This window comes from Lissotriton helveticus, chromosome 12 (genome assembly GCF_964261635.1).
Source record: "Lissotriton helveticus chromosome 12, aLisHel1.1, whole genome shotgun sequence".
NCBI lineage: Eukaryota > Metazoa > Chordata > Amphibia > Caudata > Salamandridae > Lissotriton > Lissotriton helveticus.
Window position 1 is genome coordinate 860,767,929 of NC_136073.1, and position 21,320 is coordinate 860,789,248.

Below are 21,320 nucleotides of genomic sequence, written 5' to 3' on the forward strand. Positions count from 1 at the left end.
CGAGATCCCTCACCTTAACACCCGCACCCTGCCATCGCAGGCTGCGTATTTTGGTGCAGACCAAACTGAAGAGTTGACATGGCACGCATCCCTGTGTGCCATGCCCACCAACACTGCCTGTGGCATGAGTAAGTCACTCCTCTAGCAGGCCTTACAGGCCTAAAGGCAGGGTACACCTTACCATCGGTGAGGGCATAGCTGCAAGAGCACTATGCCTCTACAGTGTCTGTGCCATTCACAAACCCTGTAAGTGCAGTGAAGCCATTTTGAGTACATGGGCTGGGAGTTTGTTTACAAGAACTCCACAGCTCCATGATGGCTTTACTGAAGACTGAGAAGTTTGGTACCAAACTTCTCAGCACAATAAGCCCACATTGATGCCAGTATTGAATTTAATATGAAATGCACTCAGAGGGCATCTGAGTGATGCCCCCCTGAACAACGACAAACCCTAGTGTGGTTCCTGAATGGCTACCCGCCATCTGCCACCACCAGCCATGTTTCTGGACCCCTGGGTAGAGAGCCCTCCACTCTTTGAGTCCTGAAACAAAGCACATCCTGGGCAGAGGTCTCATGCCTCCTGCACCAGGATGCGCTGGGTCTTTGAAGGGGAGACTTCAAAGGCTTGCTGCCTTTGTTAGCTACCCCCAGCCTCTCCTGCTATCAGCAGCCGGCTCCCACTGGTTCTGACCCCCACTTTGGGCGGTAGAAGCGGCAGGAAACCCAGGAAGGAAGGGAGGTGTGTCCACCTTTGCCAACCCCACCACTCAGTTGGGGAGGCAATGTGAAGCACACATCTCAGTCCCCTTCATCTTGAAGATGAGCGGCCTCCCCCAAACAGGACTAGGCACATGCCCCCTCCCACTGGAGGGTGCTGTAAGGGATGGTGTAGATACCTCAGGGAAGGGATCCAGTGGTCCCAACCTACACACCCCTCTAACACCCCCAAATCCTGGTATTTAGGGGCACCCCATAACCTTGCTCCTCAGATTCGACAAGGCAAGAAGAAGGACCGAAGAGCCGTGCTGCAGAGAAGAGGACAACAACTGCTTTATCACCAGCTCTACTGGCCGGAGGAGGTCACTGAGTGTCCAGGAGGTCAGCCTCATCCATTTATGCAGTCTTTGAGACGTTGATCCAACCCGGATGTTCCGTGCACCGATACCCAGGGTACCATAGCCTGTTGCAAGCACCAAGGCTTGTTTGTGTTCAGTCCAAACACCATAGCTGCCAAAACTTATCTGCATATCAAGGGACTTATTCAGAGGCCAGCTCCACGCCAGAAGTTATATATATATATATATATATATATATATATTTTTTTTTTATCCTCATCTGCCCGACACACGTCCCTTAGATGCGGAAGGAACCAACCAATCATCTCACTGCCTCTGGGAGCAAGGCCCTAAAGATTGAGCCGCTTCACAACTTGGCAGAGAAGTTTATGAGTTGATAGGAACAACCGTACATCTTATGACGATGTCTCAAAGCAACTTCGTGCCAAAATATTCAGTATATATATGTCGAAATCTGGGCAGACCACAATACTGAACTGTTGAGTGGGTGGGCTTAATCATCGGATATTGGGGGGGGGGGGGGAAACCCAAAGGACCTCACTTCCACTCTGTCAAAAGTTTCCAAAATGTGAGGTTCTGGGCTCTGCATGATCTTCTCAGATCTACCTTTGAGGTTTCATACAATGAGTTTAACCATACTGAGTGGGTGGGAGGGGTGGTGTCCACCCAGTGCATGCATATCTGCCGTCTTGCCAGCAGGATGGCGTAAAACAGAAAGGATCGTGCTGACCCAGTTATGTTCTGGTCTACCCCAAGAATAACAAGTGATAAAGATAAGGAGATGTCAATTTTGATAATTGAGACCAAAGTAGCTTTAATCTCTGTCCAGAAAGTAGCTAAATGGGGGCACTCCCAGAACATATGAGTGTCAGATGCTGAGGGCAGTTTGCATTTGTTACAACATTTCCCTTCTTGAAATTTGGATAGACGTAGGGGAGTGAGATATGCCCGGTGTAAGGTGAACAGATGGTTTCGTCTAAGCCAAGCGGGTTTTACCAATTTGTATAAAAGGGTGAAAGATTCTATCCAACTATCCTCTTCTATTGCCGCAATTTCTCTCCCCCATAACTGTTTTGGCAGGTGAAAATCCCCATCTATCTCCTCATGTATAGACCAATACCAACAAGCCACCTCTTTGCCTCCAATCTGTTTTTCGACTAGCTGTTGTTCTAGAGGACTAATTCTCCCGATATTAGGGACTTTCCTGATTAATTCTCTGGCCCAACTGCTAATTTGTATATATTTAAATCTTGACAATGTCAACCCTACTTTTTCCTAAGGGCTTCCCACGGTATCAGGATGCCTCCACCAAGTAAGTCACCCCATCTTGAAAGCCCAGCTGTTATTAGAGGGGTGGCCAGAGAGTCTTGCAAGCATGGTGGAAGCCCGGGAGAGTCCCAAATTGGTGCATGATTAGAATAATACGCCAACCCCACTCTGCGCTTAATTTGTACCCATGTCTTCAATTGCGTTAATAAAGTCTTCAACCTCACCTTCTTGAAAAACTTTTGTTCTCTGAACTTGAAAAGAAACCCATCCAATGGGAGGTTTGCCCCTACCAACATAGCTTTAAATAGCTTCCCATTTGAGGTGACGTCCGGTGTCTTCAGAAGCATTCTTGAATGGGAAAGCTGAAACGCCCAGGAATAGTACTGTATATCTGGGAGGGCCAGTCCGCCTTTTTCCCTCCTCCTCCTCAATTTTTTCCAAGCCAACCTCGTGGCTTTGTAACCCCATATGAAAGAGTTTATTTCTTGTTGACACTTAAGAAGTTGTTTAGAGTCAAATGCAGTGGGAATTGCATTAAAGATAAAGGTGAATTTCGGAAGGATGGACATCTTTACAATATTGACCCTCCCATAAATTGATAGTCTAAGACCTACCCAGGATCTTAAAAGGGCCCTACACTCTTTGGCGACCAGGTCTAAGTTTGATTTTGCTAAGGCGTCAATATCTTGTGTAATTTTGACTCCAAGATAACGTATTGAGTGAGTTGAAGGCGTCACCCCCACACCCGGATTGGCAATATTCCATGTCATCAACTCGGTCTTATCGGCGTTAATGTCGTAGCCAGAAATACCTCCAAATTCTTTGGCTTTTTCAACCACTATGGGGAAAGCATTTGCAGGGTCGCTGGTGTATATTACGATATCGTCGGCATATAGCCCAACTTTCCGTTCCCACCCACCGAATTTGAATGAGGAAATTCTTGAGTCGTCCCTAAAAGATTGTGCAAGTGGCTCAATGTATATATTAAATAGTAAGGGGGACAGGGGGCACCCCTGTCTTGTCCCCCTTGTGATCCGGAAGGGCTGAGTGCACACACCATTCACCATGATGCTTGCACTAGGGTTTTGATATAGGAGTCCAATTGATCTTCGAAAATTTGGACCAAATGCGAATTTCTTCATAGTTTCGGCTAAGTATGCCCAGTTTACTCGGTCAAACGCTTTGGTAGCGTCAAGGGTCATAATGGCCAAAGGAAGAGAAAACGTAGAGGCAATATCCACTGCCCCGATCAAATCGTATGTACGGTCCGAAAGTTGTCTACCCTTTATAAAACCCTTTTGGTCGGTGTGAATAATTGACCCAACCTCACGTCCAAGTCTGTTTGCCAGCACAGCCGCAAAGATCTTATAGTCACTATTTAGAAGTGAAATTGGCCTATATGAGCCGCATTTAACTGGGTCTTTCCCGGGTTTTGGAATCAGGACAATAATCGCCTCTCCCCAAGAATTGGGAGGAGCCACACCATTTATTAGGATGTCGTTACAAAGTCTTGTCAGCACCGGAACTATTTCCAGAGCTATGACCCGTAATAATTCGTCAGGGAGGCCATCCGGGCCTGTTGCCTTGCCCCTCTTCACCTTTTTGATGCTTTCCCTCACTTCTTCCTCTGAAATAGGCCTATCAAGACGCTCTCTTTGTTCAGAGCTAAGAGTGGGAAGAGTGATCTTCTCCAACCATCTAAAATTTGAAAAGGGGTCCTCCGAGATTTCTTCCTTGTATATTTTTTGAAAAAACTCAAAAAATGCTTCCCCAATATCTTTAACAGATGATCTTTCACTTGCCTCACCATCTACCATAATATGTTTTATATGGTTTTTTGCCTGGTCCGATTTAATTTTCCACGCTAGGACCTTACCTGCGGACTCACCATATTCAAAATTGGAGATTTTACTTACTTCCCATTTTAGGGCGACCCTTTCTTGAAGAATGTTTTCTAGCTTTTCTTTTAGCCCCTTACGCTGTTCTTGCTCCATATTAGTTCCGATTCCGGAGCCAATATGTTGGTCCAATAATGCAATGTCCCTTTCAATACTGTTGATCTTAACTCTATAGATTTTCCCTCGATAGGAGGCCCTATTAGTTATGTAGCCTCTCAAATAAGCTTTAAAGGCTTCCCATACTATGTTTAGCTGGGTAGAATTAATATTTGTGTCCATGAAAAGTTTTGTTTCATGGATGAGAAGGTCTGTTTCTTCTTCTTCTAGAAGAATAGTGCGGTCAAATGACCACACGGCCTGAGAGGGTTGCTGGACCGTAGCAAACAAAAAGATATAGCGGAATGGTCCGATAAGTGTAAAGGTAAGTACGTTAAGTCCTTAAGGTGGTCGCTTAATGAGTAACTAAAAAGGGCGTAATCAATCCTTGATTTATGATTATATTTGTAGTTGTGGTATGATACACCAAGTGCCCTACCAGCTCTTTCCCTCCATGGATCTGCCAATCCGAGTGTCGACATAACATCCCCCAATACCTGCCTGGATTTTTTAAAGGTTAATGCCCTTGAATTAGGGGATTTATCCAGCTTTGGGTTAAGTACCAGGTTAAAATCTCCCATCCAAATTATCGGACCTTGTGTTGATAATAACTGGTTCTGGATTTTAATCAAATATGAGGGGTCATCCTGATTGGGACCGTAATAACCAACCAAATTGTATGTACTATTATCTAGACTGACTCTAGCGTATAACCATCTCCCACTTAAGTCCTCTTCATATGCAAGAATCTGGGCTTTGATTTGCTTTTTGAAAATGATTAATATACCACGGATATTTGCATTATGATTAGTGCATATATAACAGTCTACCCATCTGATTTTACTCAACATTTCCTTCACTTCATGTTGGAGAAGATGTGTTTCCTGGATGACTATGACCTGCGCCGGTGAGTCCCTCAGATATTGCAATATTCTGTATCTCCTACTCTTAACACGCAGGCCATTGACATTCCAGGACAGAAATTGTATTACCATCAGCCAGTGTCCGGACCCCTCCCCCTACTCCAGCTCAATAAAGGATTGCGTCTCCCAGTGAGAATTGAGTGGAGTATGTATAAAAGTATACTTGATTGAACTAGTGTGTTTGAGACTGTGCCTGAACAGTGAGGATATTTTATGGTTTTACCCCTTCCCCCTCCCACTCCCACCCCACCCTGGAAACCCCCCCCTTAATTAATCTGGCTTTTGCTGCCAGATTTGCCTCTCTATGGAGTTCCGTATGCCCTGGTCAGTTACATGATTGAATATAGCCCGGCATGCCTTAATTCTTTCTAGGGGAAGGCCGTCATAATTATATAAAGTAAAAGTACTGGAGATACTTAAGTTTAGGGGTTTGACGCACACCTCCCACATAAGGGGATTATTGTTATGATACGATTTCCCTTTGTAGGTGTTATATATATATATTTTAACTTCAAATATATATATATCTTTTTCCTTCATAGACACCTTCGAAGAAGATACCCTTTTTATATGCATATTATCTTTTTTTTTCCTTTTCCTTATTTTGCCCCTTTTTTTTTTTAATTAAGTTTCCCTCTTCTTTTTTTCTTACCATTTTTTTCCCTCTTCTTTTTTCCCATTTTTCATCCCTTCATCATTTTTTTTCCCTTTTTTTCCTTTTTTTTCCCTCTTCCTTCCCCTATTCTCCGACCTTATATCCCCTATACCCTTCACCTCTTTTGTTGTCATTTTATTTTAACTCGGTGACTCAGTGTGCCATGTCTATATTAACCTAAGAACTATCGCTAGATGTTACCCTGTTGATGATCATTAATAGATGTCAAAAGTTCGTCTGCCTCCAATGGAGAATGGATGTTATGCATTTTGTTGTTATACATGACCCTCAAAAAAGCGGGGAACCTCATTTGGACAGTCGCTCCCAGAGCCCTAAACTTCTCCATTTTCTGGCCTAACTCCCATTGTCTATCAAGAGTAGATTTAGATAGATCAGATCTGACAACATAAGAGAAGTCTGGAGCTTTTAAAGCAGTGGACTTTAGAGCTAAATTCAAAATCTTCTCTTTTACCGATTAGGTCAGAAAATTAACTAGAATTTTCCTGGGTTTAGTCCTTCCCTGTTTTAAGCGGAAGGGATCTCTATGGGCTCGCTGAATATCTTTTTCCAGCTCTTCCACGGATTCCTCCAGATTTAAGGACTCTTTAAGCAGGGCAGCTACAAATTTTTTCATTTCACTCCCCTCTTTTCCCTCTGGAACTTTTAGAATTCTAATGTTGTTTCTCCTTGAGTAGTTCTCCAAAGATTCCACTCTCTCTTTTGTTGCGTTCCCATCTCGCCTTAGGTAATAAATCTTTTCATTGGCAGAATCTAATTTGGCTTTTAGTTCAACTACTGTGTTTTCAAGAGTATCTGTCCTCTCAGAGAGAAGATCTACTATTTTATCCAAGGCATCAAACGCTGCTTTTATCTCCAGCTGGTTACGCTTAGATTCAGCGAACCCAGTTTTAATTTCGTGAAGTAGATCCTCCAGTGAAATCTTCTCCTTCATCTCCGAGGTCTCACCTGCCTTATCCTTGTCCTGAGTGGCGAGAAGCCCAGCCTTTTCAGGGGTATTGTGGACAACACCTGAGTCTACTTCCCCCTCCACTACCACCGCCTCCACCGGGACGGAATCTTGAGTGTCATCTGTATCGCCCATCTTATTCTTGTCCTCTAGTGGTCCACTAGGGATTTCTAGAACTTGAGGTAACACTTTAAAATAAGATCTAAGTGAGGGGGTAAGCTTCGCTGCACTGCCTTTAGTTTTTTTAGATCTTAATTTAGTGCCAATTTTTGAGTCTTTGGGGCCTTTTTGCTCAGCCAGCCGGGGGGTTACGGCCGCAGATACTGTAGTAGCGGGATTTGCGGTGTGAATGCCGGAAAACACAAATATAGAAGGGCCCCGAGTGCTCTCTTTAGATCCGGATTCTGATTCTACAGCCACGTCCTTAGTTCCCTCCTTAGCTCCCTTCTTAGTGTCGCCAGGACTGAGACCCAATTTAGAAAAGGTATCAGTGAGGGTGTTATCTTTGGCAACCCCTCTATCTAAAAACTGATCCCCTTCACCAACCTTACCCCCCTTAATGTCCACACATCCCTTCCCGAACTCCTTACTTGATGGTAGTGCATGAACGAGTATTTTTCCAGCTCCTTCCTCCTCTGGTTTTGTCCCTGTCCTTGTCTTTAGTTTAAGGTGACGAACCCTCTGGGTTTTGCCCACGCTGAAGGTGTCTGATTGAGCTCCTTTAATTATATTAGGGCACTTTAATGATGAAAAAAGGCTGCTGAGATCGCCTCTAGCAGCCGCTCTGCGGCTCCTTCGCAGCTCCACGGCTGCCTCTGCCCACCGGGAAAGTGTAGCAAAAGGCGGGATCTTGACACCGCACATCCACACACCAGCAAACTGGACGTTTTCGATTGGGGTAAAGCTAAGGCCAGTACTGCCACTTTCTACTTTGTTCTGTTTTTTTATTTATTTATTTATTTTTTCCCCGTGAAAAAGGTCAAGAAACCAGACGATTTACTGTAGCAACCTCCTGTACCTCCTGTGCCTGTCTCGTAGTACTATAGTTCCGCTTGCTTCGCTCAGAGCGGTGCCTGCCTTAGCTCCTGTCTCAGGAGTGCCTCAGATTGCCTCGGGCGTCAGACGCCGAACACTGACAACATGCGTATTGCAGAAGGAGCGACGGAACAACAACGCGTTTGCAGACCAGCAGGTAATTCCGACAGCCCGGTGACCGAGGCAGATGTAGGCGGGTAGAGTAGGAGACCGCCTTTACCGCCTTTACCTCTCACGGAGCTCCGCTGCTCTGCTCCGAGCGGGACCTGCCTCGGCTCCTGTCTCAAAGGTACCTCGGGCGTGAGCGTGGGCGTCAATAACCAGAGTAGTATGCTAAGCACCGATAAAAAGCATTAGTTTCGGTGCAGTATGATCAAAGTCACTCTTTTCAGGGAGAGATGCCGATTGCGCGATTACATGCCGATTTCTCCGCGTTTCCACAGGACTAACTAGAGCTCCACAAAGGAGACGCGACCTGCCCTAACCGTTGGCCGCCATGTTTTCCCCCGAGACCTCACGCCAGAAGTTATATTGCTGTCTTTCTTTTCCCTCTTCTGCTGGTGCACCAAGAACTGATAGAGCTTCATTCTTGCCGACCCGCCTGACAAAACACCTATGCACCGGAGCCCCTCCAGCCGAACTTCATTGAAACCATTGGTGGCCCTGGGACCCTTAAGAGCCCAGCCCCCACTTTGGGTTCTTGCGGACTGGTCTCCCAGTCCCCACTTGCAGCCTTTTTCTTACAGGTACGTTTCTCATTGACTTTAGCTTGTAGCGTTCGAGGTGTAAAGCACCTCTGCACCCAGACACACCAGGGCAGGTAAAAGTGAACTATTCATGCCTGCTTGGACCCTGGCCCTTACTTACCTCAAGTGTAGAAGAACATTGCTGTAAGTCAGTTGCAAGTATACCTACACAGTGGATGTTTCTCCCATGCCTCTAAACCGTTCTTTGACTGTGTTTTTAGAAATTCTGTAAAAAAATCTATAACCCCGAAAATACTTACCTGATCTTGAGGATCTTGGTGTCTAAAATTATCTAAATATCAATGTTATTTTTACAAATTGGTGTCGGTTTTCCTTATTCAAACCCACTTGTGGGACACCCCCGCGCCGCACGGCCACCAGCTGCTGCGTGTGCCCCCCTGCTGTGCCCTCTGCCGCGCTGCCGGCTGACCCTGCTGTCGTTGCTCTGTCCTGCTTTTAAAATCTTTTGTGCTTGTTTTTTCCCTCGTTGTTTTTGCCCGTATTAAGTGTTTTTTGTCCAGCATTTGTGCTTGTATTTCATAGTTCTGCCCGTGTTAGCGTGTTTTTTGATTCTCATTTGTGCTTGTTTTCCTCGTAGTCGCTGCCCGCTCTCCTTCGTGTTTCCCGCCTTCCTCGCCGCCCCCCGCTTCCCGCCACCACCGCCGACCCCGCCCCTTTTTTCCTTCTGTTCCCTCCCCGCTCCCGCCTCCCAGCTGCTCCGCCCACCCGCGCACTTGGCCTTAAAAGGCGACCGTGCGACCCAGGTGAGTGTGACCCACTTGTGGGACACCCCCTCGCCGCACGGCCACCAGCTGCTGCGTGTGCCCCCCTGCTGTGCCCTCTGCCTCGCTGCCAGCCGCGCTGCCGGCTGACCCTGCTGTCGTTGCTCTGTCCTGCTTTTAAAATCTTTTGTGCTTGTTTTTTCCCTCGTTGTTTTTGCCCGTATTAAGTGTTTTTTGTCCAGCATTTGTGCTTGTATTTCATAGTTCTGCCCGTGTTAGCGTGTTTTTTGATTCTCATTTGTGCTTGTTTTCCTCGTAGTCGCTGCCCGCTCTCCTTCGTGTTTCCCGCCTTCCTCGCCGCCCCCCGCTTCCCGCCACCACCGCCGACCCCGCCCCTTTTTTCCTTCTGTTCCCTCCCCGCTCCCACCTCCCAGCTGCTCCGCCCACCCGCGCACTTCGCCTTAAATGGCGACCGTGCGAACGCGCAGCGTTGACGCGCAGCGGGCGCGCCGATTGTGCGCCGAAGGCGCGCCAAAGGTAAGCCCGTCTGCGCCCGTCCGCGACCGGATCGCGACCAGCGCCAGGACCCCTGGCCCCCACCGACGGAAGCCGACCCGACGAACCTACAACGCCGCCGATCTCATCGCACTCAACACCGGCCGCATCCCAGGATGTCATCGAGCCGCCCCGAAGCACACCCACGGACCCTTCAGCTGCCACGCCTGCAAGTTCACCTGCATCCGGACTCACCCTGCACCAGCACTCGCCAAACCGAACATCAGCAGCAACCACCTCAAGTGCATCCTGCTCAACACCCGCTCCGTCCACAGACACGCCGTAGAACTCTGGAACCTCCTCGACACCACCGCCCCTGACGTTGCCTTCCTCACCGAGACCTGGATGAACGCCTCCTCAGCCCCAGACATCGCCATCGCCATCCCGGAGGGCTACAAGATCATCCGGAGGGACCGCACCGCCAACCTGACGGGAGGAGGCATTGCCATCATCCACAGAGACACCATCCGCATCACGACCAACACCGACGACACCCTAACCACCGCTGAACACCTGCACTTCCAGATCCACACCAACCCGAAGACCACCCTCAGAGGCACCCTGATCTACCGACCCCCGGGTCCACGCACACAATTCAGCGAGGACATCGCCGACTTCGTCAGCCCGCATGCCCTCCCCTCCGCCGACTACATCCTCCTGGGGGACCTCAACTTCCACCTGGAGAACAACAGCGACCGCAACACCATCAGCCTGCTCGACAACCTCGCCAACCTCGGACTCAAGCAACTGGTGACCACCCCCACCCACCTCGCCGGACACACACTCGACGCCGTCTTCTCATCCAGCAAAGACGTCACCTTCAGCCACGCAACAGGACTCCACTGGACGGACCACAGCTGCGTCCACTTCAGCTTCAAAAGAACGACGATCCACCACCACCAGCAACAGGTTGCCCGAAGAAGCTGGAACAAGATCACAGCCGACCAGCTCACCGCTTCCCTGAGCCAGCACCCCCCCGCCAGCTCAGCGAACCCCAGCCAGGCCGCCGACAACCTCACGAAGTGGATCAACAACGGCGCGGACGAACTCGCCCCTCTGAGAACCCCGCCCAGCAGACCCTGCAGCAGAAAAACACCATGGTTCACCGACGAACTCAAGAGCTCCAAGAAGAACTGCCGAGCCCTCGAGAAAGTCTGGAGAAGGGAACCAACGACGGACAACATGACCACCCTCAAGCTCGCCACCCGGAAACACCACCAACTGATCCGCGCCACCAAGAAAAATACATACAAGGACCGGCTGGACAACAACGCACACAACTGCAAGGAACTCTTCAACATCGTGAAAGAGCTCTCCAACCCCAACGCCGGAAACAATGACATCACCCCGTCGCAAGACCTCTGCAACTCCCTCGCGTCCTACTTCCACAACAAGATCGCGGACATACACAACAGCTTCAGCAACCAACCAACCAACGCAAGCCACAACCGCAACAACGCCACCCACCACCACCCTCCGCACCTGGACTCCGATCAGCACCGAAGACACCATCCGCACAATGAACTCCATCCATTCCGGATCTCCGACTGACCCCTGCCCTCACCACGTCTTCAACAAGGCCGACGCTGTCATCGCACCCCACCTGCGGGACATCATCAACACCTCCTTCGACACCGCCACCTTCCCTGAGAGCTGGAAGCACGCCGTACTCAGCGCTCTTCTCAAGAAACCCACAGCAGACCCCACCGACCTCAAGAACTACCGTCCCATCTCGCTCCTCCCGTTCCCGGCCAAAGTCATCGAGAAGACCGTCAACAAACAGCTGGCCGCCTTCCTCGAGACGAATGGATCCCTCGACCCCTCACAGTCTGGCTTCCGAGCGAACCACAGCACCGAGACCGCCCTCATCGCTGCCACCGATGACATACGAACTCTGATGGACAACGGAGAAACAGCGGCCCTCATCCTCCTGGACCTCTCCGCGGCTTTCGACACTGTCTGCCACAGCACCCTAGTACAGCGCCTCGGCAACATCGGAATCCAGGACAAGGCACTGGAATGGATCACCTCCTTCCTCGACGGAAGAACACAGAGAGTCCGCCTACCACCGTACAAGTCAGAGGCCACCAAAGTCATCTGCGGCGTCCCTCAAGGATCCTCACTGAGCCCCACCCTCTTCAACGTCTACATGAGCCCCCTCGCGGCCATCGCACGCCAACACAACCTCAACATAATCTCCTACGCCGACGACACCCAGCTGATCCTCTCCCTGACCAACGACCCCGCCACCGCCAGAGCCAACCTGCACGAAGGGATGAGAGAGGTAGCCGAATGGATGACGACCAGCCGCCTGAAACTGAACTCGGACAAGACGGAGGTCCTCATCCTGGGCTCCTCGCCCTCCGCCTGGGACGACTCCTGGTGGCCCCCCGCCCTGGGCACCGCACCCAAACCGACGGACCACGCACGCAACCTGGGCTTCATCCTGGACTCCTCCCTCTCCATGACCAGACAAGTAAACGCCGCCTCCTCGTCTTGCTTCAACATCCTGCGCATGCTACGTAAGATCTTCCGGTGGATCCCCACCGAGACGAGGAAGACGGTCACCCAGGCCCTCGTCACCAGCCGACTGGACTACGGCAACGCCCTCTACGCCGGAACCACCGCCAAGCTCCAGAAGAGACTCCAGCGGATCCAGAACGCCTCGGCCAGACTCATCCTCGACATCCCCAGACGCAGCCACATCTCCGGACACCTGAGAGATCTGCATTGGCTCCCGGTCAACAAGAGAATCACCTTCCGTCTCCTCACCCACGCGCACAAAGCCCTACACGACCAAGGCCCGAGCTACCTCAACAACCGGATCAACTTCTACACTCCCAAGCGCCTCCTCAGATCAACCAGCCACGCCCTCGCCGCCGTCCCCCGCATCCGAAGAGCGACAACAGGAGGAAGGTCCTTCTCCTACCTGGCCGCCAAGACCTGGAACTCACTCCCAACCGACCTGCGCCTGACCCAAGACCACCTCTCCTTCAGGAAGAAGCTCAAGACCTGGCTGTTCGAGCAGTAACGGCACCCCCCCCCCCCCCCCCCAACCCAGCGCCTTGAGACCCTACGGGTGAGTAGTGCGCTCTATAAATGACCTGATTGATTGATTGATTGATTCAGTGTGTGTATTGTTTATGCCTAAGGATGCTTGACCACACTACCACAAACAGAGCACCATGGTATTGTTAAAGCAAGCCCCTTTTCACTAGTAAGAGATACCTGGACTCTGCACAGTATACCTCATTTTGGTATACTATATAGAGAGGCAGCTTTTTGAAATAACCTAAATGCATACAGCTCCGTGCACCCCTCGGAAGATAGGCACCCTGGTACCAGCTCGCCCAAGCCAAAATCTGGCCCTGCTTCACTTAGCAAACTTGACACTCAAGCATAGTTTTCAAATCGCACAATACTGGATTTAGCACTTTTGTGATTTTTTTTTCTTGGCTACGGACCTTGGGCTGTTAATGACTATGCTGGTGTTGGGCTCTTCATTATTTTGGAATTTAACAGTGCATTGACCTAGAGACAGGATAGATGGGAAGGAGCCAGCTTGTATAGGCTGAAAGTTATATGTTCGGCCCAACGCTGGGTGAAGTAAGGACATTTCCTGGGCAATACATCTGTCTCCCTTTCTACGAGGGCACTTGATGTGTTGCTGCACTCTGATAAATCCAGCTCTGTTGTTTGGTGGTTAGCTCAGCATGAAGTTTGTGGTTCTGTCACAGAAATCTCCACACATCTTCTCTGTGCTTCTCCAAGTCCATGCTCCCCGGGAGCCAATGGCACAAATTAGATGCTCAGATGGCAGCTAGGAATAGGGCTGACTAGAGCAACTGTTTTGGTGGTGCAAGTGGCATTTTGCTAACAATCTGCCTATTGGGGCCTACTGTTCTACGTTGACCAACCCAGCGAGCTCAGTATTCCTTCCAGATTCTCTTTCATCGCTTACTTGGGTATTATAGTTGGTACGCAATGTTGTACGGTTGTCATTTTGTCCTGGTGTGATGCACGTGACTGTATTCTACTTAAAAAGTGAATCTTTACGATGGAATGTGGCCAATCTTCTCAAAGGCTGAAATATTGATTTTCTGATAACATTCTCCTATAATGAAAACCTTAGGTACAGAATACAAACTTATCCATGTGCTATGTCTAAAGTGTGCACTGAATATTCAAGTGTGAAATTTGTGTACTTGCTCTCTCTTTCAATTCCTGCGCATCCTTCCACTGATTGACTTATCTAATTGGCTGAAATGCTGAGCTGTGAATCTGTCGCATAAGATGTTGGCCAATCAGATTTGTCCAAACATACATATCTCTGGTATACTTCCTTGCTGCAATTGGTTTGCACATTTTGTGGGCTTATTGACCGAGTACGAAATACCATAGGGAGTGCACAAAAATGGTGGAACTTCCCTCCCCATTGAGGAGTTGCCCTATGCTACATGCAAAAAGGGATCTTTAGCCTATCCCTAGAATTTTAAGTTCGAGTTGATCTTAAGTTTTCCTCCATGGTCGGATTGAAGTGAGAGTTAACATTGTGCTTTCACTGTCCCTCCTCCCATGTACAACCTATTCTCATTATGTGACCATAGTGAGGATGCAAACGTAATAGTATTAAAGCAAGACCTGTCTGTGTTGAGTCTGTGTTTGAAGTCTGTTTTGTGTCACTAGTGCCATCCTCCAGTCCACGAGTTGGCGACTGGCTATTACTAACTTTCTTCTTCCTTGCTTTGAAAATTAAGGTAAACTGCTTGGCGGTTGCTACTATTCACTTGAGAAGGGACTCTAAAAATTGATACTCGTTCATGGTCATGAAGCAGAAAGAAACATAAGTCCAGTCAAATATCAATTGTAGGTCCATTGAACTGTAATCTTAAAACACGACCGCCAGTTCATTGAAAAATTAACAGGTTTTTTTATTGTTAGAGATCCGTTTAGGAGCACTGCTTGGCTGCATGTGACAGCAACTATCACTATTAAAGTTCTGATTGTTTCTCTAGAGAGTATTTTCTGGTGTAGGTGAAGCCGGAAATTATCTTCTGGTTCTGCTTGCCTTGTGTGTACTTGCAATTTATCATGTGAGCTATTGAAATATGTATGATGCTCTTTTGTTTAAATCACAGGCGCAAAAGAATGTCTTTCCTTTCAGCTACATGATATGAAATTACTTTTGCATTCTTTTTTTTTTTTTAAATCTCTTCGCCACAGGCCAAGAGCCAGTTCAAAAGAAGATCCACTGCCAACAATGTAGAAATTCACATTCCAGTACCAAATGATGCCGACTCGCCCAAGTTTAAGACTACTGTAGGAAGTGTCAAATGGATTCCGGAAAACAGTGAAATTGTTTGGTCCATGAAATCATTTCCTGTAAGTTGTTGTTTTTCTGCCCTTGTCCTATTTATGCATTTGTATGGTCTTTTATGCCAAATGATATTGACACCTTTCTGTTCATTTTGTCTTTTTTTCGGTTTGATTGTGTGCCCTTCTGTTCCTTTTTCTAGGTCTCAATAAGTTATTGGATGTTTTGTCTATTGATTTTCACTAAAATTTGGTTCACAATCTTATTTTTCGTCTTTGGTTTTCTGGATTGGTAGACAAATTGGGACTGTTTCATAGTTTATATGCTTTGACTGAAAATGTTCTAATTTATTGTGATTTTAATGTAGACCGATGTATGTGTACTGTTACAGCATAGCTGTCCTGTTCATTGCCAACTGACACATTCATGTATATTTAGGATATAGGCTGTTGATGGTTTAGTAGGTATTGTGCATTTTTAAATTTAAAACTTGCCTCCTCCATCAGTCGCTTTCCCTTTTGAGTTTCACATAGTCATATACATTTATGATTGGTGTTAGAACTTTCGCACCTGTGTTTTGCAGCTTTTGTCATCTGTGTTTATTTTTTGTGTCAGTTTTGCTCTTGCGATAGTTGTGGCTTTTGGTAGTAGTGTCACCTAGAGAGTATTCGTTGAATTAGTGTGCTTCTGAATATCCTTACAATGTCTTATTTCATCTATTTTTCTTCACAATCCAGATTTTGTTGTGGTGCTTTTCTTGACTTTCCAATTTAGCTCATTGACGAAACAGCACACGTGTGGTTGGAAGATAACTTTAGGGATTGATTGTAGAACTGAGGTACTTGACCAAAACCGTCTTAGACCAACAATCACCAGAGGACCTGTGGCTAAAATGTTTCAGTGGAGCACATAATAAGCAATGGTTCTGTGCATAAGACACTGTAGAAATAAAGAACATACCAAAGACAAATCAATAGAGATTATAACACTATCCCTGGAGATGATTCAAATTGTACTTCCCTTTCATTTACTTTTTTTTAAACCCATAAGATGAGTTTTTAGGGGTGAATTTGCAGGCATTGCTTTGGAGACACTAGCAAGAGATTAGAATTTGTACTGTCGAGGCTGAGCCAGTCATCTATAATCCAATGTTGTTTTTTGATCAGTTGAGCGTGGTTGAGCCTATGGATTTATTCCCGAAGATTTGAAAGAAGAGTTTGGCATTTGGTTCAGGAAGTTATGTGAATGCCGCGTATGCCGTTAAGGCATCTCTTTTACTCCCTGACCGGGTTTGCTGATCTTGCCACTTGTAATTTTCTGCAGGTGGTTACTGCATTTAGGCAGCTGAAGCATTATTTGCATGACTGAGTTAATGTTTCAGAGGAGGAATTGAAAACATATTTGATGCCAGATACTTTCGGTAGGTTTTATTTGTTAATATTGTTTGATGCTTAACCATCTTCTAGACCCCGGATAACAACAAAAGTGGTTGGATGGCGGTACTTTTCCCGCATGGTTGTACAGCTGTGCTCACCACTGACTTTGAAGTTCATGTTTTCTCCTGTCATGGGCATTTAGGCAGTAGTTCCGGAGTGCAATGGGGAGATAGCTAGCATTTATATATTTTTTTTATGGCATGGTTGAGTCCTTTTAGTTCTGAAGAAAATTGGCTGGATAACTGTTGTGACAGAGGGTTTAAAATTCCATTCGAGAAAAATAGCTATTTCGTCAGCATTACTGGGAATGTTTTGTCCGCGATGTTATAAATAAAAGGCAGTACACAGTGGATGTTTCACTTTTAAAGTAGGAATTTCACTGTATCGGTGCCTCATTTAATCCATAAGGACCTGTAATGTTTCTCCTGCAATCAAATTTCGATCCTTTAACCTCTTCAGCGCGGCGCAAATTCGTGCGCTGTGCTGAACGTTCTATTGGGCTTATGGACTCATGACGGAACGGTTCCGTCATGAGCACAGGCCAACCGACGCTCATGACGGAACCGTTCTGTCATGAGCGCCGAAGGGGTTAAACCAAAATCTGAAATGCCAGAATTTCTGAAGTGTGTGCCCAAAACCTTGGGATGTAGAGTGCTGAGCTAGAAATTTTTGAAATATTGAAGAATGGAAGTAGAAAAATTTAAATTTTTCCAAATAAGGACGCTGTAATTATGTAGAATTTCATGTGATATGTATATATATTCTCATCAATTATTTCATAATTTCTTGGTTTGTTAGGGTGGCAAGGAGTATCTAATGCGTGCTCACTTTGGACTGCCTAGTGTAGAGGCAGAAGATAAAGAAGGAAAGCCTCCAATAAGCGTGAAGTTTGAGATCCCATACTTCACGACCTCAGGAATCCAGGTTAGTGTCTCAAACAACTTTTTCTTGCTATAATGTAATGTATTAACTGTGTTGCTTTAAGTGCTATTGCAGCAGTCCGCTTTGAAGTGTATTTGTGAACTACTCATGAAGATTGTAATAAAGTTAATACATGACAGTGCTGTGCCTCTTACTCGTATAGTAGCATCTGTTCATTATTTTAATTTCCTTGCTTACTCCACTTTTAATGGCGTGGCTTCCTTACCTAACAAAGTGGGTAGAGCTGGAGGTCTGCACTTAAACCATGTGAAAATAAAAACATGTATTCTTGTTTTGCAAGTTTTGTTTGCAAGGCCCATGCAATATCCATCTTAATAGTGTTTTTCTAAACCGAGAAGTGTTAAGATTAAAATAATTTTCTATGTGCTGTTTGAGTCCAGGGAACCCACTCGCCTCCCTCAAGCAGTGCATAAAAATGTTAATAATAGCGGATCACTGGAACATTTTTAGATAGTGTTTTTTTTCTTTTTTTAAATGTTGTTCAACACATCTGTAATTGATTTGACCCCTAAATATTTTTTGGGGAAGATTGTGGGCTTTATAAAATATCTATTTGTCCAAGTGATAAGATGCTTCCAATACCTACTTATTCTTGTTAAAAAACAAATTACTTGTCCAGTGAATTCTAGGTGGCCTCTTATTTTGACAGCTTTCTGCATCTATAAATAAGGTTGGCAGGAAAAAAGGGATGTGAAGGAAGTGAATTTGCAATTGCTCAGCAGATTGTCGTGTAAGCAAACATTTTCTTTTTTTAACTTTATTAATGCTGATTCCATTTAACAAAAGCCATATGTACCAAAGCGGAGTGTAGCGCACAGATCATGACCATCAACACCACATAGTCCAGTATTTCTTAGAACCAGACTATTTAACAGTAACAATATTTGATCCATGTTGAGCGCTGTCATCAGTGTCACATGAGCAAATATACATATTTTTCTCAAATGAAAATGAAATTCAGACATTTGCTAAAAGTAGAGTATAGAGGTCTACTTCTTTAAACGCTTGTGAGTTTCTAAAAGTCTTAAATCGGCAGCAGTGCAAGGACATGTACTATGGCCTCCTATTTACTTTCATGTGTCCATAATAGGTATTCATTATGAATCTAGTTTATAAAAGGTATTCCATACCCTTGACAGTGAAAAATGTACAACATTCAAGAACATATGGATGCTAGTACCAAGCTTGGTGCCAGAACGGACAAGGGTAAGGCAAAATACTTAAGTCCATGCCATACGATATTGAATCTGAATGTGGTTAATCTGTTAAAGCTAGATTATTCTGCGCAGTAGGGGCCAATGCTCTCAATCTGAAAAGGAGTGAAAGAGCTGTGCTATTACACTATGAACTTAAAATTAAATCCTGGAAAAGTGATTTTCTTCTTAAACATATTTATTGATAATAATAGGAAGATCTAAGTACCTTTTTTTAATGTTGGATATCTCCACCTTTTTTCTTTAATCCCCCTTCCTTCCATTTCTTGTTGTAATTTATTTTTCTTTGGCTGTCTAACAGGTTTTCCCGTTTCTCCTGTACACAATATGGTTGATGGTTCACTATCCCCAAAGTTAATAAAGTACCAAATAATTGCAGTGGTCCTTTTTGTTTTTTTAGGTCCGCTACTTGAAGATCATTGAAAAGAGTGGCTACCAGGCCTTGCCATGGGTCCGTTACATCACGCAGAACGGAGGTAAAGTTAAACTGAATAACCTTTTATGGTCTCAATTATGCTGCATTTTAGGGTGAGCACATTATACAGTTGCATGATACAGACCACTAAAGTTGCTGTTTAAGCATACTTTTCGACTTCTACTGATTTTGATATGGCCATTGATCACCTATTTAATACCCTTAACTTTTTCCAGTCGGTGAATCAGGTCCACTTCAAGACAGAGATGAAAGGTGTGATTTGAACTAGTACGGAAGAGTCCAAATGCTTGTTGGCACATGCAACCAGATTTCCATTATTTTCCAGCATTTTCTCTTTGTGTCTGAAGGCACCCTTTTAATCACATCTTACAGTGGACCTCCCACAACCCGGGATCCCTCTCTTTATTTCACCACTACGTCCATGCCTGTGTTCCATTTCATGAAGTCTAGTCCAATGTTCTTCACACCACAGAGCTTGTCACGGGTATCCTTTATGTGTCTCTTCGCTGCAATCCCTGGTGAGATCTACCCACTAACACCTGGTAGATTATTGGTCTTCCAAAAGGAGACGTTTTTTAAAACCCATCCAACACAATTTCTTGAAGCCCTCATACCCCAGTCTGCTAGAGCAAATGAACTAATTTAATTGATGATAAATTCAATGTATATGTTCTCTTATAACACAATTCCTTCTTTATAGATGATATAAGAAGAACTTCTGCCTTTTCCCTTAGCAGTGACTGTAACAATTAAAAAAGCGTCATTGGATTCTGAACTTCTGCTGTACATTCTCTAGTTTACCTTTTATTACTTTTCACATTAATTATGCTCATTCTTTTGCAATCTGTTCTGCACATCACTTTGGCTAGTCTCTGAGGAGCACACATTCATATATGCGGGTCAACATCTACCTCTGACCCAGAATGCAAAGGCTGTCAAATCAGAATTCCATCCTACAATAGTTCATCAAGTTATTTACAAAATTGCTTTTTTTATTAGGTACATCACCATAGTCTTTCCTACAGCTGTAGATGATGGTTGTGTCAGCATTCAATACACCACAATGTGCCAATAATGTTGAGCGTCTTCAGCCAGTTACAGCCTTGAAGCCTTCATTATAATTTAAAAATGATCATTCCAATGATCCACTCATTCCTTTCAACAAAGATGAGATTTGCACTCACGCATATTGTTGAAGTATGAAGCCGCCCTTGGTCATGTCAGCTATTATTAAGTCGTTTATCTTTGTTCTTGTTGAGAGAATACTTGTAAAGTAATTCCTTGTTCAGTACTTTAAATAGCTTTTATAAATGATGCAACTTTTTTTTGATTCTAGAGTATTTACTTGAAGACCATAATGTTTATTACAAATGCCGCTTGTAAATAGATGATATTCATTTCTCCTAGACTATCAGCTTCGAACACAGTAAGAAGATGTTGTCCTTTGACTGGCGTTGATTGCAAATCTCGTAAGGTACAGAGATCATTTGATATATGTTCTCAAAATCTAAATTATTCATGTTATGAGTTGGGGTCAATTTGAAAAATGACAATGTTTATTTGGCTTTAAACATTTAGTAGCATTTGCATGATTCATTATCTAAATTGTACTTTTATTTAAAATATAAGCATTTAGATTCAAGATTAATGTAACAATGTTGTATTTTGATGCATAATACTGTGATTATTTCACGTTTGCATTCTGAAGAAAAAAAGTGTTTTGTTGTGGTCGAAACAAACCACCTTAGCGAAAAAAAGAGGTTAATGTCTGCTTTTGAAACTACGTGATTGGCTGAGCCTATTGTAGCATTCCATTAAATAGATATGTCCAGTTAGAGATGTCCAGTTACAGACGAGAGCTAGGCCAGGTTTTTTTAAGGTATCTGTGAGAAAGTGCCATCTTTCTTGCATGGTATGCCCCCCACTTTTTGCTGAACTGCTGATGTGCTTTGACGGAGGGTGCCCTGGGCTCCTGCCAACCGGGTAAATGTAATTGTAGTACTTGTAGTACCCAGGGCCTGTATTCCTACCCTAAA

General features: G+C 45.4%; 1 protein-coding gene across 1 annotated transcript in view; it reads left to right on the forward strand.

Annotated features, from left to right (window-relative positions):
• LOC144799663 (AP-1 complex subunit mu-1) overlaps positions 1 to 21,320 on the forward strand; it is a 132,076-nt gene that overhangs the window by 81,661 nt on the left and 29,095 nt on the right. The window contains exons 9-12 of the mRNA XM_078671129.1: positions 15,166 to 15,324; positions 17,491 to 17,616; positions 19,249 to 19,324; positions 20,692 to 20,758. Of these exons, the coding sequence (XP_078527255.1) occupies positions 15,166 to 15,324; positions 17,491 to 17,616; positions 19,249 to 19,324; positions 20,692 to 20,714 (384 nt within the window). The 3' untranslated portion in view covers positions 20,715 to 20,758. The remainder of the gene's footprint in view (positions 1 to 15,165; positions 15,325 to 17,490; positions 17,617 to 19,248; positions 19,325 to 20,691; positions 20,759 to 21,320) is intronic.